This window comes from Martes martes (assembly GCF_963455335.1).
Source record: "Martes martes genome assembly, chromosome: 3".
In the NCBI taxonomy this organism is placed as follows: Eukaryota; Metazoa; Chordata; class Mammalia; order Carnivora; family Mustelidae; genus Martes; species Martes martes.
In genome coordinates, this window is record NC_137890.1 from 2,448,737 (window position 1) to 2,462,999 (window position 14,263).

A 14,263-nucleotide genomic window follows, 5' to 3' on the forward strand; every position below is an offset into this window, starting at 1 on the left:
GGTCAAGGAGGAATTATCTGGGGATCGGACTAGGAACTGGACCGTGAGGATTAATGGCCCATTGTCCAGTAAGAGGACGCCCACGGTCACGTCTGCGATGCCGGGCGGTCCGACCAGTGGGTGACTCCACCGTCCATATGTGTCCCCGGCATTTCCTATTTGCACGGTCGGGTAAACTGTCTCAGCACAGAGACACCGCGCTCGGCCGGAAGTGTCCCCGTCTTCCCCTGGAGGCTGTGGGCCTTGGGTCCCAACATCTGGCCATGGCAGCGAGAGGCCCCAGGTGGTGTCTGCCGAGCATCTTGTCTTACGTAAACAACGAGCTCCGGGGGCGACTGTGTCCCACTGATCTTTAAGAGCCTAGAACTCTTTAGTTTTGGGTGTAGGAAAAAAATCAGGATTTTCATTTCGCTGGCACATGGCCAGCAACGAAAGGATTAACAACAGAACTTCGGCTACGTGGGTGGGCGGAGGGCGGAGGGCGGTGACCTGGAGAGGCTCACGTTTGCTTGGTCCTCTGTCCCTTCCCCTGATCACTGAAATCCAAACACTGGGAGCTGGTCTTCTGGCCTCTGCGAGGGTACAGCCCGGACGGCTGTCCTGCAGGTACGCTGCCCTCGGGAGCACTCCTATCAGCTACTCGTATCAGGAAAAGACAGATGTCATCAGGGAAACCCCGGTGTCAGCGCTCTGGCCTGAGTCTGGGGTAAAAGGAGCGGGAAGGAGGGGACCGGACGAGGCTGCGGGAAGGAGTCAAGGCTGGTCCCACCGGGAGTGGCCGGAGCCTGTGCGGAGGGCTCTCAGGGTCTGCCAGAGCCGGCGAGGTCAGAAACCGAGCCTGCGTCCCTCCGCAGTCCCTGGACAGGCAAGGGGGAGCTCCCTGTGGGACGCTGGTGAGCCCCACGTCCTTCTGGTTCTCCTGATGTCCTGCCACCATCCTGCGAGGAGCCAGGAGCGGGATTCAGCGGAGTCCTGATTCGGAGGCTGAGCCGATTTTTAAGAAAGTCTTGAAGGTTCCTGGGAGGACTGAACGGTGGACGTGTGAGCGCATGGCCCCCAGAGTCACGTGCTGTCATGTGGACGGTGTGACGGCTGCACACGGCGAGGTGCAGGAGGCCTGGCGAGGGGTCGTGAGCACACACACAGCATCCTTGTCCTGCCCCGTCCTAAGCTGCACAGGGACCTGCGGACGCGTCCGTGTCACGCGCAGTCATCTCCGAGCGCAGCCGGGAGAGCCGGATGGCAGGGGTGGACGTGTGCTCGGCCCCGTGCAGTCACACGCAGGGACGGAGGCACGGCCTCCCGGCGCCCGCGGGCTTCTGAAACGATGCCCGCAGAACCGTGACCGTGGCTGCCTCGCGGGGGTGGGGGGGAGGCGCTGGCGTCCACGGCGGGAAGGAGGCCGGCTACATCTTCTGGGATCGAATCACCAGCAGCGGTGAACGGGGAACCGAATTCCGTCGCTCAGTAAGAGAACTATTTCTTCGTGTGCCCTCCCATAGGACCGCGCGCTCAGACCGTCCTGAGTCTGACCCAGATTCGTGACACATTTCTCAACTAATAATTCCTTTTTAAAAACTGCCAAAAATTGGTCCACAGAACACAGAATAAAAATAACAAATTGGGTCATCCCTGAAGACACAGTGTCAAAATGTGTGAGATCAACATATGAAAAACGCAGGTAGACCCTTGGCCACCCCACTGGCAACTCTCCCGAGAGTGGCGCCCGGCGACACAGAGGAGGCCACCAGAGGACAGACCGATGCGCCGCTCTTAAAGGTGAGCAAACGGGACGGGTCTGACTTGGGCATCGCGAATGATCTAGGGGGAAGGAAGATCCGTGCTGCTGAAACGCAGGGTCTGGACTGTGTCTTTCTGGGGGGACGATCCCTCTTCCCGGGACAGCACGGTCTTCATCGTGTTTGACCCTTGTAAGACGTGTCCGCCCTAGAGCAGGCGGCGTTCCCCGTCGCCAACTTACCTTCTGTCCTGGGAAACCTTTCTCGCCGTCGAAGCCGGCAGCACCCTGGGAGGAAGAGAACACAGGAGCACCCGCTCAGAACACGCGGCCCCTTTCCGGAAGGCACGGCCACGGCACCGACTCGGGCTCGCGTGAAATACTTGGCTACGAGACAGCGAAGCCACCCGAGGATTCTTTTTATCTCCTAAAGGAGGCGGGCATTTTAGCCACCGGCGCACGGGACGCATCACATCTGGAGAAGTCGCTAAGGACGGTGGGTGTCACTTCAGGCCACGCTCTGAAGGAGAGGTGTGCCCTCGGGCATGGGGGGCCACAGATGTTGAATCTCCCTGGGGGAGACACTCCCTGGCTCCCCGCCTCGTCCTGCTAGGGACGCTTCTATTGGACTCTCCAGGACACAAGACTCAAGTTCTCAGGTTGGAGCCGGTCTACACGGTGTCCCCACAGGTTAAGTTGGCCTCATGGACAGAGGCCACGACTCTCTGTCCTGCTCCCACCCTCCTCCAGAGGAGGGGCACTGGCTCCAACACCAGTCCCTGGGGGCCACTCCGGTGGGGATGCTGGGAGTGGGGGAGGCAGTGCAAGGTGGGGGTTGGGAGGACATACGGGACATCTCTGTACCTTTACCCTAACCTCACAGGGAACCCAAAACTACTCTGAAAAACGCAGTCTACTTACAACACAAAGCTACACAGACCGCAGTTATGGAAGGCACAGCTTACCCGCGGGCCCGAGAAACCCATGACTCCTTCTTCTCCCTTCAAGGAGATGCCCTAGGAGAGGACACAGATGTCAGGCGGCCGGCCGGTCACACTTCCCTGGGGGATCCAGCCCCCCGACCAGCCAGCCCACCTCCTGGGGTCCCCAGTCCACCCCAGCACGACACAGGGTCACAGGAAGTCAGCCAGGCGCCTGGATTATTGTCAGTCCAGGACACCACCGGCACCGTCACGTAGCTGGTGATGCCAGGAGGGCTGGGACTACGGGGCACGTGTGATAAGGCTACGGGGCATGGTAAGGACCAGATAGCACAGCAACGTTACACCGGACCCAGACGGAAGCCGTCACCAAACTGTTTGGGGCCTCGAGCCCCACACCTGCCCTCTGAGCCCACTGCGGTTCCCTTCCCAAACCGCAGGAGATGCTCAGCAGCTGGGGTCGGTGAGGCACGAGGGAAGAGTCTAAAACTCTTTTCTGGAAAGAAGTGGCAGTGGCTTGGAGTAACAGGCGGATGTCACTAGACCCTGCGAGCTCTCAGGTGTCCCCACCTGGGGACGCCGGGACCTGGGGCCCCCGGGGAGGAGAAACCGCTCCACTTACTTTTACTCCTGGCTCCCCATCACTCCCCTTTTCACCCTGTGAAGACAACGAGACGTGAGGTGGCCGTTAGTCCGAGAACAGAAACGACGGACCAGGGCTTGTGACTGCTGAAAAGCATTCACTTAGTGAAAACGTAAGCAATGATTATAAATGCATCAGAAGAAACAACGCCTACATCTTGCAGCTTCAAAATTCAAGAGAAAAAAGGAGCGATTTTTCCAGATTTTCACAGTATCAGTTAAATCACGCGTTATGTTTCATACAAGTGCGAGGCTGCCTGTCTTCTCTGTGTGTGGTCTCTGGTCTCCTCCATCGACCCAGTGGCGGGCAGACAGGACAAGCTCCCGACCAGAGTATTCGAATAAGATATTCTTAGGAGGGTCCTCTGAGAAAAAGACACATTTGGAACGTACGAAAACCCCAAGCAAAAGAGGCCTGGTTTGGGAAGCGGTGTCAATTTTATAGGATCTATTTTGCCCACCGCTCTTGGTCTACAATAGTGATAGAAATGTAGTGACTGGCTGGGGTCTTTTCCCCATCTCTGCTGGGACAGTGCCCAGGCCTTCCGCAGGCTCCCCGGGCCCCAGCCCCTGCCCCGGCCCCTCCCGGCTGCGGAAGATGAAGGGAATCCTTAGCCTGGATTAAACCGGCTCGGGCCTCCCCCGGTCCGCAGTTCCTGTCCTGACACGGACAGAAGCCCTACCTGGCTGACGATCGGGGCCCACCAGGAGCCGGAGTCACGCCTGGATCCCACCTATGACAGGATGGGGACCTCCTCCAGCCTGGTAGGCCAGGGGCGTCCTGCTCTGGACTCAGCTGGCTGACGACCGCCTGCTCCTAACACACTCTCCCTGCGTTCTGCCTCACGCCGGCCACCGGCCTGGCTGCTTCTGTCCACGGTCGCGTGGCTCTTGCATGAGGCACGGGGGCCTGACCGCCATCCCCCCGGAGGCCTGCCTTCGCCCCCACCGCAGCCGTGCACCCAGCCCCCATCTGGACAGATACTCAAGGAGCAGGAACTAGAGTCTATGTTTGGGGTTTTCACTTTGGTCCCCAAGCACTGTCTGTGTCCGACCCAATCGGGGTGTCTCTGTGGTCCCCGCTCCACAGCAATACGAGGCCGGGCGTTACTGTCCTCACGGGGTACCAGGGAGCTCGAACACGCGCGAAGGTTCTGTGGCCCGTCGGAGCGAGCGAGCAGTGAAGGGGTGTTAAGTTTTCTTGAGACTCAAGACTAGACTTGTAATCAGACAAAACATTAACGGAATACAGAAGTCAGAAAACGGACTTTGACGGAAAAACACCCACAACGAAGCTCCACGTCAGCCAAGAGCCCAAGTAGGTTCCTTCTGCCAAATACAACGTTTTGCTCGAATAATTCCATATTCTGGCTTTGAATTATGCTCTGACCACTGACCTCCGGCTGTAGAGGGGCCTGCGGACTCAGGACAGCTCTGAGACTGTTGGACGAATCCTGGTCTCAAATCTGCCACAACTTTTCAAGATGGGGGACTGGGCCCCGTGTGACTGGGGCAGTGTTTTCAGGCACGAGGTTCCGCGGGATGTCAGCACTCTGTGGCTTTGTGATTGTTCGAAAAAGGTCGAAGGAAGCTCCTTTTCTTCCTTCTCCTTATTTTAGTTCCACCGGGAACCCGGGCCGTTCTGCTGCAGCCTCCTTACCTTATACTGCTCCGGGTGGAACATCTCCTTCATGGGTCCGACGATGGCCGGGTGGAAATCCCACACTACCCCGTTGGGTCCCGGCAGGCCGATGTCGCCCTGCGAACGGTTTAGCAAAAGCAGTAATTCTTGAATCGGAAAGACGCCATCAGGCGTGAATGAAAGCACGCACCACCACAAACGGGTATTTCTATTTTGCGTATTATTTACAATTACTACAAGTACAATCAGAGCATAAAATAAAATGATCACAGTGCAAAGTTATTTGGTTCCCTGCATTCACAATCATTTACAGTTTATTCCCAGAAGTTGTTCACGTTGTTCACAGTCTGGGCTGCCTTTGCTTCTGTGGTGGTAAATCCTTACAGTGAATTTCTGTACCAGGGCTCAATGCCTTCATATCAGCGGAGGACTCTAAGGCTTTCCAAGATTGGGGCCAAGGTGTAGGATGTGCCCAAGATGTGAAAGGACCACCCCAGCTTCACCACTGGCTCACCAGTTAGGGGGGTTTTTATATTATAAAAAGCAGCATCTTCAATAAGTAAAATACCTCTGGCTTGCTCTAGTCGGCATTTTTGTTGTGAGCAAGAAACACTTTGCAGGCGGTGCACAGACAGCGACGTCTGTCAACCCGCAACACTACCGGACGGGGTTTCTGCACCGAATGCGGGTTCCCCTCCCAGGAACTAACTGACACAAAAAGAAGCTTTACTGTCTTTTCTTTGGTATTTCCACATGCAAACTAAATAATACAACGTTGAGCCCAGAAGTCACAGAGGATGGACGGGAGCCAAGGGACAGGATGTACCACCTGCAGAAAGGGGGGCTGGCGGGTGTATCCTGAGAGTCCGCTAACGTGACGTCTACACACATGCCCGGAGCTGCTTGATCACTCCCCGCCGTTACCTGCCAGGGCCGTGAAGTTTCCTTTTTAATTCTGATCAACCCTTTAGAGGTTAGAGGTGTTCACTCATCTCCGCTCTGCCTGACGCGCTCACTCTCCCTTCCGTTCAGGGATTTCTTCCCAGACTTTTCTTGTCATATGTCATTGTACAGGTGTTTACATCTTTATGTGTTTGGATCTTTCAATGTTTTGCTTTTCAAATTTTTTCTATGGCATTAGCACAAAGAGAAAGTCTTTGTCTCCAGACCTGAGCAGTACTGGGTGCCATCAGATAGCACAGGGGAAAACAAAATGAAAATCTGCAAACAACGAGGCTACAGACAAGGGTATTTCACGGCGGGCAGGAGCCCATGCGGTGAACGTGATGGGCCACGTGTTGGTGAAGCTTTGCCTGTTGAGCTTTTCATACACGCGGCCTCAAGGGACACTCTCGAAGGCCCACGGTCTCTGGTTGTTGGCGGCACAGGGGGTTACAGACACCACGCGGTCTTCTTGCACGCCGGCGAGCCCGGCCGGGTGCCTGGCCCCTGCACGGGCTCCGTGTTGGCCTCTGGTTCCCGCCTCAGTCTGCTCCGTCAGCTCAGGGCTCCCCACACTGGGACACCTCGGGGCAATGCCTTTACTTCGCGTCTGCGTCGGAAGTCTGGCCGGGGCTAGCCTGTACTACTGGCTTTCACTGCCTTAGTGACCCATTGCTATCACTGAGCCTTTTCCACGGCCTGAAACTTTACAGTGATGATTTCCGATGCAAATGGCCAGGACAACTGCATGGAAAGCTGTCGTTAAAAAGATTTAGTTCCTCATTGCTAAGTAGGCCTCTGCGTTAATCTATGATGTTTCCTTACCTTTTCACCCTTTTCTCCATAAAAGCCAAGTCCTCTGTTGCCCTGAAAAGAGAAAATGATTTTTCTAAGCTTTTAAAAGTCATTAATCACAGTGAAATAATTTTCTTTCTTTCTTTTTTTTTTTTTAAAGAAAAAGAAATGTAAGATCTACTTGCAACATCCTGAGCCATTAACCTTGCAGAACATTCCAGAGTCCCCTCCCCAAAGCTATTTGACTCAAGAGAAAGTGAGCGTCTTCTTTTGCGAGTCCCACATATAGACCACGTAATGAGAGTCCGAGTCCAGGTGTCACGGTACGTGATCGGGAGCAGGCTGGGGTCACGTGGGGGTTGCCGCAAGGGGGACCTCCCAGTGCCTTCCGCACACTCCCTGGGTTTAGGTCTGAGTGACGGAAATGATGGGGAGCAGAAACACGATGGGCTATTCAAACACACGTGCTTTTAGAAATCTGTATTTTACACTCAAAGCAAATCCTCAAAAAGAGTGGGCTAACATTTGGGAATATTTTAGTTTGTCGTTCAGCCGTCCGGAGGATCGGGACGTGGGCTGAGTCATTAATTCCGCACTTGCTGTATGAGCTAGTGCTCTGCTCATGAACTCGGATGCCGAGGGTGGTGGGAGCCTGTGTCCCCATGCAGGTGCGGGGCAGAGCGCAGACCTGCTCCCGGGTCCCGCGGGCTGGTTCCTACACTGTCATTTGCACAGATGACAGTCTCAGAGCGTGTCCGCAGGTCTGGCCTGACAGACCCAGGAGGCAGCCACCTCCCCGCCACTCCCGTGTCCGAGGGTCATGAGTCAGTATCCCTTCTGCCACCGCCTTTTCTCATTTTGGTGAGATAATCCTAATTTCCCAAACACTCTGACCCTTTTAATGATTTTAGGGGATGGGGATTCTCTGGGTTGGGCCCCGACTTAGCAAGGAGGTAGTAGACTCACGAGGGGGGTGGACACGTGTTAGAGGACAGACTTGACCCGAAGCCCAGGATAAGCCTGACCAGAAGCGGCCCCACACGCTCACGCAGATTACAGAAATCCTGCTCTTTTCTTCCGCCCAGAAACAACTCTGCTTCCTCCCTCCCCGGGGTCTCCACACTCCCGCCGTGACGAAGGATCACGTGGGGCCCTATCTGGTCTTTCTCTCTGCAGTATCCCGCCCACCCCCTCCCATGCCCAGAGAGTCTCCAAAAATAAAAACAAAGCCTTTAATTAATTTTTGCTTTTTTCTCTTTTCCCACCTGGCCGGGAGCTGAAATCAAAGCCCGGAACGCACCAGGCTAGATCAGAATGCGATTTGCTGGGGCCCCTGCCGTCCCTCTGCCCTGTGAGCTCCTTGTCCGAGTCCCCAGGAAGTGACCTGGCAGAGGGCGAGGGCCATCTGTATTGTAGCCAAGTGGGGATCTGAGGCGACCCCGGGGCTCGGCCGCCCCGTCCTACATCCGCTTCTCTTGGCTCTGGGCCGTTCCCACCCTGCCCGTGGCTGCAAGACGGTGGGGAGCCCGGCGGCGGGGGCAGCAGCCTTAACGAGCTCCAGCCCCAGCCGGAAGCCATGTCAGAGGTGATGGGAGCGGGGGGTGGGGGCGGCCGAGGTCCCCTGGAGGTCACAGAGATGAGGTTTCCATGGAGCGGACATGGGAATGTGTGGGCTGGGGGACGTCCTCGGCCTCGGGCAGGCCACGGACGGTCTTTCAGCGTCGGTACGGGCAGCGCAGCCCTTCGGTCGCCTGTCTCGTCCCGATCCCAGGCTCCTGCTGCTGGTCTTGGACACTGACGCAGCTCAGCCCGGTGACACGGAACCCCGGTCTACAGACTCTGACAAGCCACCTACTTCCCTGTGCTCCCTCCGACTTTGTAACCTTTCTCTGCTGGGGACAGCACAGGTCTGGGCTCAAGCTTCACTTGAGAATCCCCGACTGTATCCCCACGGGCTGGGGTCCCCCTCGGGTACAGACAGCGGGGCCGCACCGGGATAAGAAGGATGCCACTGGCTCCCCCACACGGATACAGTCACTCTTGTCCCTCTCGTGCGCTCACACACGCGGACACGAGCTGTCCCTGCGTCTCTATTCCTAATCAAATGTCCGTCAGGGCGATCTTCACACAACAGCAGGTGTCACGTGATTTGCAAACGAGTCATTCGCGGTACCCTTACGCCTGCGCCCACCACTCCAGGGGTCCCTCCGGATTCATCTTCGGCATTTATAACACTAAGTCCTAAACACCTACAAGATCGTTCTCATCATGAAATAAATAATACTCTGTTGTCCACCAAGCGGTTCTGTGGTCAGGCAGGGTAAGCACAAGTATGTAAGCCCCACTCCCATCCCACCCCCAGCCCCCCACCCCGGTAACCAACTTACTGGCTGTCCTTTTGGTCCAGGGGGTCCAGGTGGGCCCTGCACAAATACAAAGAAATTTATAAGCCGTTTTCTTTATCCCAGGACCCAGATGACATCTACTAGAAAGCTCTGGGAAAGCCATCCGCTGTGTGTTTAGAAGCCCGTGTGGTATGTATAGAGGTTTCGGGTGCATCGTCTGGGTGGGGAGGACGCACTGGAGGCAGAGGGCCGGGTCAGGCCTGGCTCTCAGACCGTGCCAGCTGGCCGTGGACAGCTGTTCTGGGGTGGCGTTCCTGAGTTCAGACTTCTGACGTCACCCGTGTCCTACTCCTGCTTGCTCGGGCCCTTTGCACGGTCCCAGGCCCCGTCACTGCGGAGCTGGCTTCTCCCGACCTCCTCTGGGGGTCCCCTCGGGACACCGTCTAGCACATTTTGCTGGTGGGTCAGCAAATGTTTGCAACCAGAATTAAAGGGCAGGCCCAAACGGCCGGGATGAAGGTCTGCTGCGGACATCGCTGTCTTTCTGCAAATCCTTCGGTGTCAACACGACACTTGGGATGAGGCTTAAGAACCCGCAGCTGTCCCACCAGCTCAGGACACCGCAGGTCCCCCGAACCGTGCATTTAAAGAACACCCCCTCGGTATGCGTGTTGTAAGCAAAGCCGACACCGACGCGAAGTGGGAGAGCAAGGAACCTGGGGTCACGTGGCCCTCACCTCCCTGGCTTTCTGCGAGACGGTCTCTCTCCACCTGGAGCCACATGTCTCCTAGTGTTGTCCGAGGTCCGTCTGTCCTACTGCTACACTTCTGGGGCTGGTTTAGCTCCGGGCCCCAGGGCAGGGGCGGAAGTGGCCTCGCCTTTCTGGTTCTTCCCTTCCCTACAGCAAGCCCTCCTTCACCCCTGCATTTGTCCTGTGGCCACTCATTCCGTCATTCAAGTGCAAGGGTAGGGAACACCTGTAGACCGCCCCTCACATGGGGCACTGGCGCCATCTTGTTAACTGATGTCTAATACCTCCCTTGCGATGACGGCCACGCCCAGGCAGAGCCACTACCTCCTTATTCACCTACTGGACTTGGATCTGCTTTCCCCAGGGATGACAGGCCGCTGGTCAGCGGCTGGCTGTGGGGCTGAGCGAGCTTCCGTGGGACTGGAGGGGCGCCCGGCCAGCACCAAGTCAAAATGGACATGGCCGGTGGTGACCTGGTGGCCACGAATTTCAAGTCCTCTTTCTTCATCCTTAACAGCAGCAAAATGCATGCAAAGGATGACGTGTTTTGTCTGGATTCTTTCTAGAGGGACCACAGGCATCCCAGATGTACCCTGAGGCCTCCACCCACGTGAACACTGGAGAAGGACGCCTGGACAGTGGTCCAGGAGTGAGGACTTACCGGTCTTCCTGGAGCTCCAACTGGACCCATCTGTCCTATAGGCCCAGGCCGGCCAGGGGGGCCCTAAGGACAGGTAGCAAGAGTAGCCCATTAAGAATGGAAGACTGGTATTCGGAGTCTGAATTCTTACGCTTCTGCTTGGAACATCCTCTAAGAAAAACAGAACTTACCTGGAAGCCAACCAAGCCAGGCTCTCCGGATTCCCCCTAGTGGAGAAGACATAATGGGAAGTGTTCTGGTTTTTAACTAAATCTTTAGCTCTAGTTACATTTTCTCACAACCAGGGACTTGGTCATGTTACTCCTACCTGGGGCACTGTGACTACGGGAAAGGGGAGCACCCCCAGAGGAACGTGACCCGATGGGACAGCGATGAGTTTTCACCTCATGATGGTGCTGGGTGGCTTCGCGTCCCCAGGCAGCCCCCATTCTCACACCCTCACAAGTCAGCCGACTTGGAAAGCACCCTTGTCAGTCAGGAGTTCATCCCGGTCACTAGTGTCGCGTCCCATTCCGAGCGAGCTTACCCTGTATCTGTCACGGTCCACGCTGGACAGGGCATACGGCTCGCCTTTCTGTCCTTTGGGTCCTTGGGGCCCCTACAGTAGCGCGTGCCGGAGACAGAGAAAACGCAGAAACACCCGTTACCCTTCAGGGCAGCAGTGCTCATAGGGGTGATGAAATACTGACCTTCACGGGCAGCATCTTTCCTTTATTTACGTTACTCTGAACCCAGGTCACTACATTTGGCCACCAAGGTGAGAATTCCACTTTTATATTTACCCAGTAGTACCTTCCCTCAAAGTTAAAACAGAAATATTTTATAGGACTTGTTATTTTCCAAACCCCAACCAAATGCTCAGTAGACAAATCGTTCAGGATATCAACATGTTATTTTTCTGCATAATCCTGTTTTTGTCTTGTCTTTGGCGGGAGGGTGCTAAAAATAGTAACACGTATGCCCCGAGGCACCGCTTTTGGGAGATATTGGATCATTCCCTAGAGTTGGAGTCATGACATATGGACATGCGGTGTATGCACACACGAGTGTGTATACACGTCTTTTGGTGCCTGCGTATAAAATTAGTATTTTAGGGACACCTGGGAGACTCAGTCGGTTGAGCCTCTGCCTTCAGCTCAGGTCGTGATCTCAGGGTTCTGGGATCAAACCCGCGCTAGGCTCCCTGCTCAGCCGGGAGCCTGCTTCTCCTTCTCCCTCTGCTGCTCCCCTTCCTTGTGTGTGCTCTCTTTCTCTCTCTCAAATAAATAAATAAAATATTTAAAAATCGGTATTTTATAGTCATGGATGTATTTACTGACAATGAAGTTTCATGATGTTGGAGCAGACTAGAAAGTGATGGTCCTTGTGGAGAAGGTGAACGACACACAGAGGTCACGGCCGAGGAAGGAGGACCTTCGAGGCTGGGGGGCAGAAACCCACTAGCTTCGCAGGAAACGGCGGTGGGGGGGTGACGCGTGACTGCTCTTCCCCAACCTCCGTTCTCCTACCAAGTAAGGTGTTGGCAGAACCCCGACCTGGCAAGACGTTGATGGTATGAGGGTCGCAATACAGTCCTGAAAACCATTTCAAGACTTTTTGCAAACACCTGAGAACAGTGTACAAAACGGATGAAGACGAGACCGTCTTCCATCAGGAAGAGCTCCCTTCCACCTGTCAGGGCTGGAGAGCGCTTGTCACGTCTCGGGGATTTTAGGATCTGATGAGGTGATGACTCACGGGGCGTTCTGTCAAGCTTTAAGCCTCTGAATCGATCGCTGCTACTCGCGTTACTCACTGTAACTTGACATGTGGCCCAGGGGAGGACGTGCTGACGCCCGTAAGATGGCCTCATACAAACGGAGCCAATAACTTTCTATTCTGTTTACAGTCTGGATAAGGAAATGAAGTTCTTTGGACCCAGGAAAATCATGCGGAGACGCCTGCAGGAACGTCTCTTTCATCCTGACCGCCTGCTGAGGACGGGGCCGACCTTCCTGGGGGTGCTGGGGGCAGGCGGAGCGTGCCCGCTTGCCCTGGCCGTGGGGCCCACAGGGGAAAACCCACTGTCCTTGGAAAGCCTCTCTGTGACCCCTTCTAAAAGGGCCTTCTGGATGGGCCCGCGGGAGGCGCCCGCCGTCCTCCAGGCCTCCACCGACGAGGGCCGGCTGGCTTGCGGAGCTCGCTGGCCGGCGCATGCATGCGGGTACTCACGGGAGGGCCGTGGAAGCCCGGGGGGCCGGCGGGTCCCTGCCGGCCCACGTCTCCTCTGGTCCCGTTGCAGCCGTCGTAGCCGGGTGGTCCTCGGGGGCCGCCTTGGCCGGGGTGTCCCTAGGACGAGAAAAGCAAGTAAGGCTTCCAGCACGCACCCCGCGGCTCTCCCGCACGGTGCCGTCAAGCGGCCCACGGGGAAGGGAACCCGGAGCGAGCGGATGAGGGAGATCAGGAAACAGAGGCGCGGGCACGACTGTGAGCGGGAGAAAGGCCTTCCTGACAAAGCTCTGTTTCCCAGGGGCGCTGGTGCGGAAGTAAATTGTCGCTGGTCTGCTGGGAGGTCTGTCTGAGCAGGCACAGCTCACGGCAGGCTTAAAAATTCTAGAAAACATTCTAGAAGCAGCCAGGTCCTACAAGGACAACAGGATGTCTCGACCTTTGGTGCCCAACTGAACTGGGGTGGGGTGAGTCTGACAGAGCCACATCCCCCAGGTGGGAGACGTTCGTGCGGCCCGGAAGGGATTTCACGTGACCGGGCCCTGTGCGGAGGGACCGACGTCCCCTCACTCGCTTTCCTGGGGGAACGCCCCTTTCTCGATTTTAAACTTGAACAGAAAGTAGTCAGATGTTCTGAGATGTTGGGGGTCGGGGAGGGAAGGCAACGTGATCGGACGCCTTTCGGATGACTGGAGACGGTCGGGCTGAGTCCGCGGGTGTCCCACCTGCATTCGTCTGGCTCCTGGACAAGCAGGGGCTGGGCTGGTGGCCCAGGGTGTTGTGCTGCTTCTTCCCACAGCAGATGTTCCCATGTAAACTATCTTATTAGCTTCTTCAAAACTCTGACTTTCTTGACAGCAGACCACACGTACGTTCTAGAGTGGTTTTTGGAGGCCATGTTGAAAGCCTTTTAGATTTACTGTGGGAAATCTGGGACATCTCAAGATAAAGGGACAAATCCTACACAGGGGGCCTGGACCCTGAATGATATTAAGAAACACGATGAGGAAAGTAGCATTTTCCTTTGGTTGTACGTCTCTTGGCTTTCGACATCTGAAGCCATTGCTTTCAGGGGCACCGTAGGATGAGAAGAGACACAACAGACTTCTAGTCGGCCGCCTCGGGGGGCAAGAGAAACCCCGACCACGAAAGCTGGTCCTTCACATTCAGCAGGACACAACGAGCTCAGGGGTGTCCTGCTCACGATCTGTGGTGCTCTACTTCTCCCAGATGGAGCTCTTCACTCTTCTCCCGAGTTGTCTGCTGCTCCTGGTCGCTCTTGCTCTCTGGGGTCCTTCGAAACTGTGTGTCAATCTCACGTGAGTCTGAAATTGTTCTTGGAAGGAAAACTTTAGGGACACCAAGCTGACACTTCTTTCGGTTCAGTCTCTAATCAGATACACCTCTAAGATCTGACTGCACGTCACGTTTCATGCACGGCTCCTAAACGGCTAAAATGAGCCCGGTCCCTCAACGTCACATGCCTGAGCTGCTTCGAGGTGGCAGGTGGCCCCTGAGCTCCCGTTTCTGCAGTCCCAGAGCTCTGCAGCTGGCGAGCGAGGCCGTTTTGAGCAGCCCGGAGAGTCTACAGGAGCCT

General features: G+C 55.9%; 1 protein-coding gene across 1 annotated transcript in view; it reads right to left on the reverse strand.

The window, feature by feature from the left end:
• The window catches only part of COL4A2 (collagen type IV alpha 2 chain), a 157,558-nt gene that overhangs the window by 41,001 nt on the left and 102,294 nt on the right, over positions 1 to 14,263 (reverse strand). Inside the window, exons 7-16 of the mRNA XM_080797954.1 lie at positions 12,670 to 12,786; positions 10,985 to 11,056; positions 10,629 to 10,664; positions 10,459 to 10,521; positions 9,088 to 9,123; positions 6,731 to 6,772; positions 4,982 to 5,080; positions 3,302 to 3,337; positions 2,704 to 2,754; positions 1,982 to 2,026 (exon numbers count right to left, since the gene is read on the reverse strand). Of these exons, the coding sequence (XP_080654080.1) occupies positions 1,982 to 2,026; positions 2,704 to 2,754; positions 3,302 to 3,337; positions 4,982 to 5,080; positions 6,731 to 6,772; positions 9,088 to 9,123; positions 10,459 to 10,521; positions 10,629 to 10,664; positions 10,985 to 11,056; positions 12,670 to 12,786 (597 nt within the window). The remainder of the gene's footprint in view (positions 1 to 1,981; positions 2,027 to 2,703; positions 2,755 to 3,301; positions 3,338 to 4,981; positions 5,081 to 6,730; positions 6,773 to 9,087; positions 9,124 to 10,458; positions 10,522 to 10,628; positions 10,665 to 10,984; positions 11,057 to 12,669; positions 12,787 to 14,263) is intronic.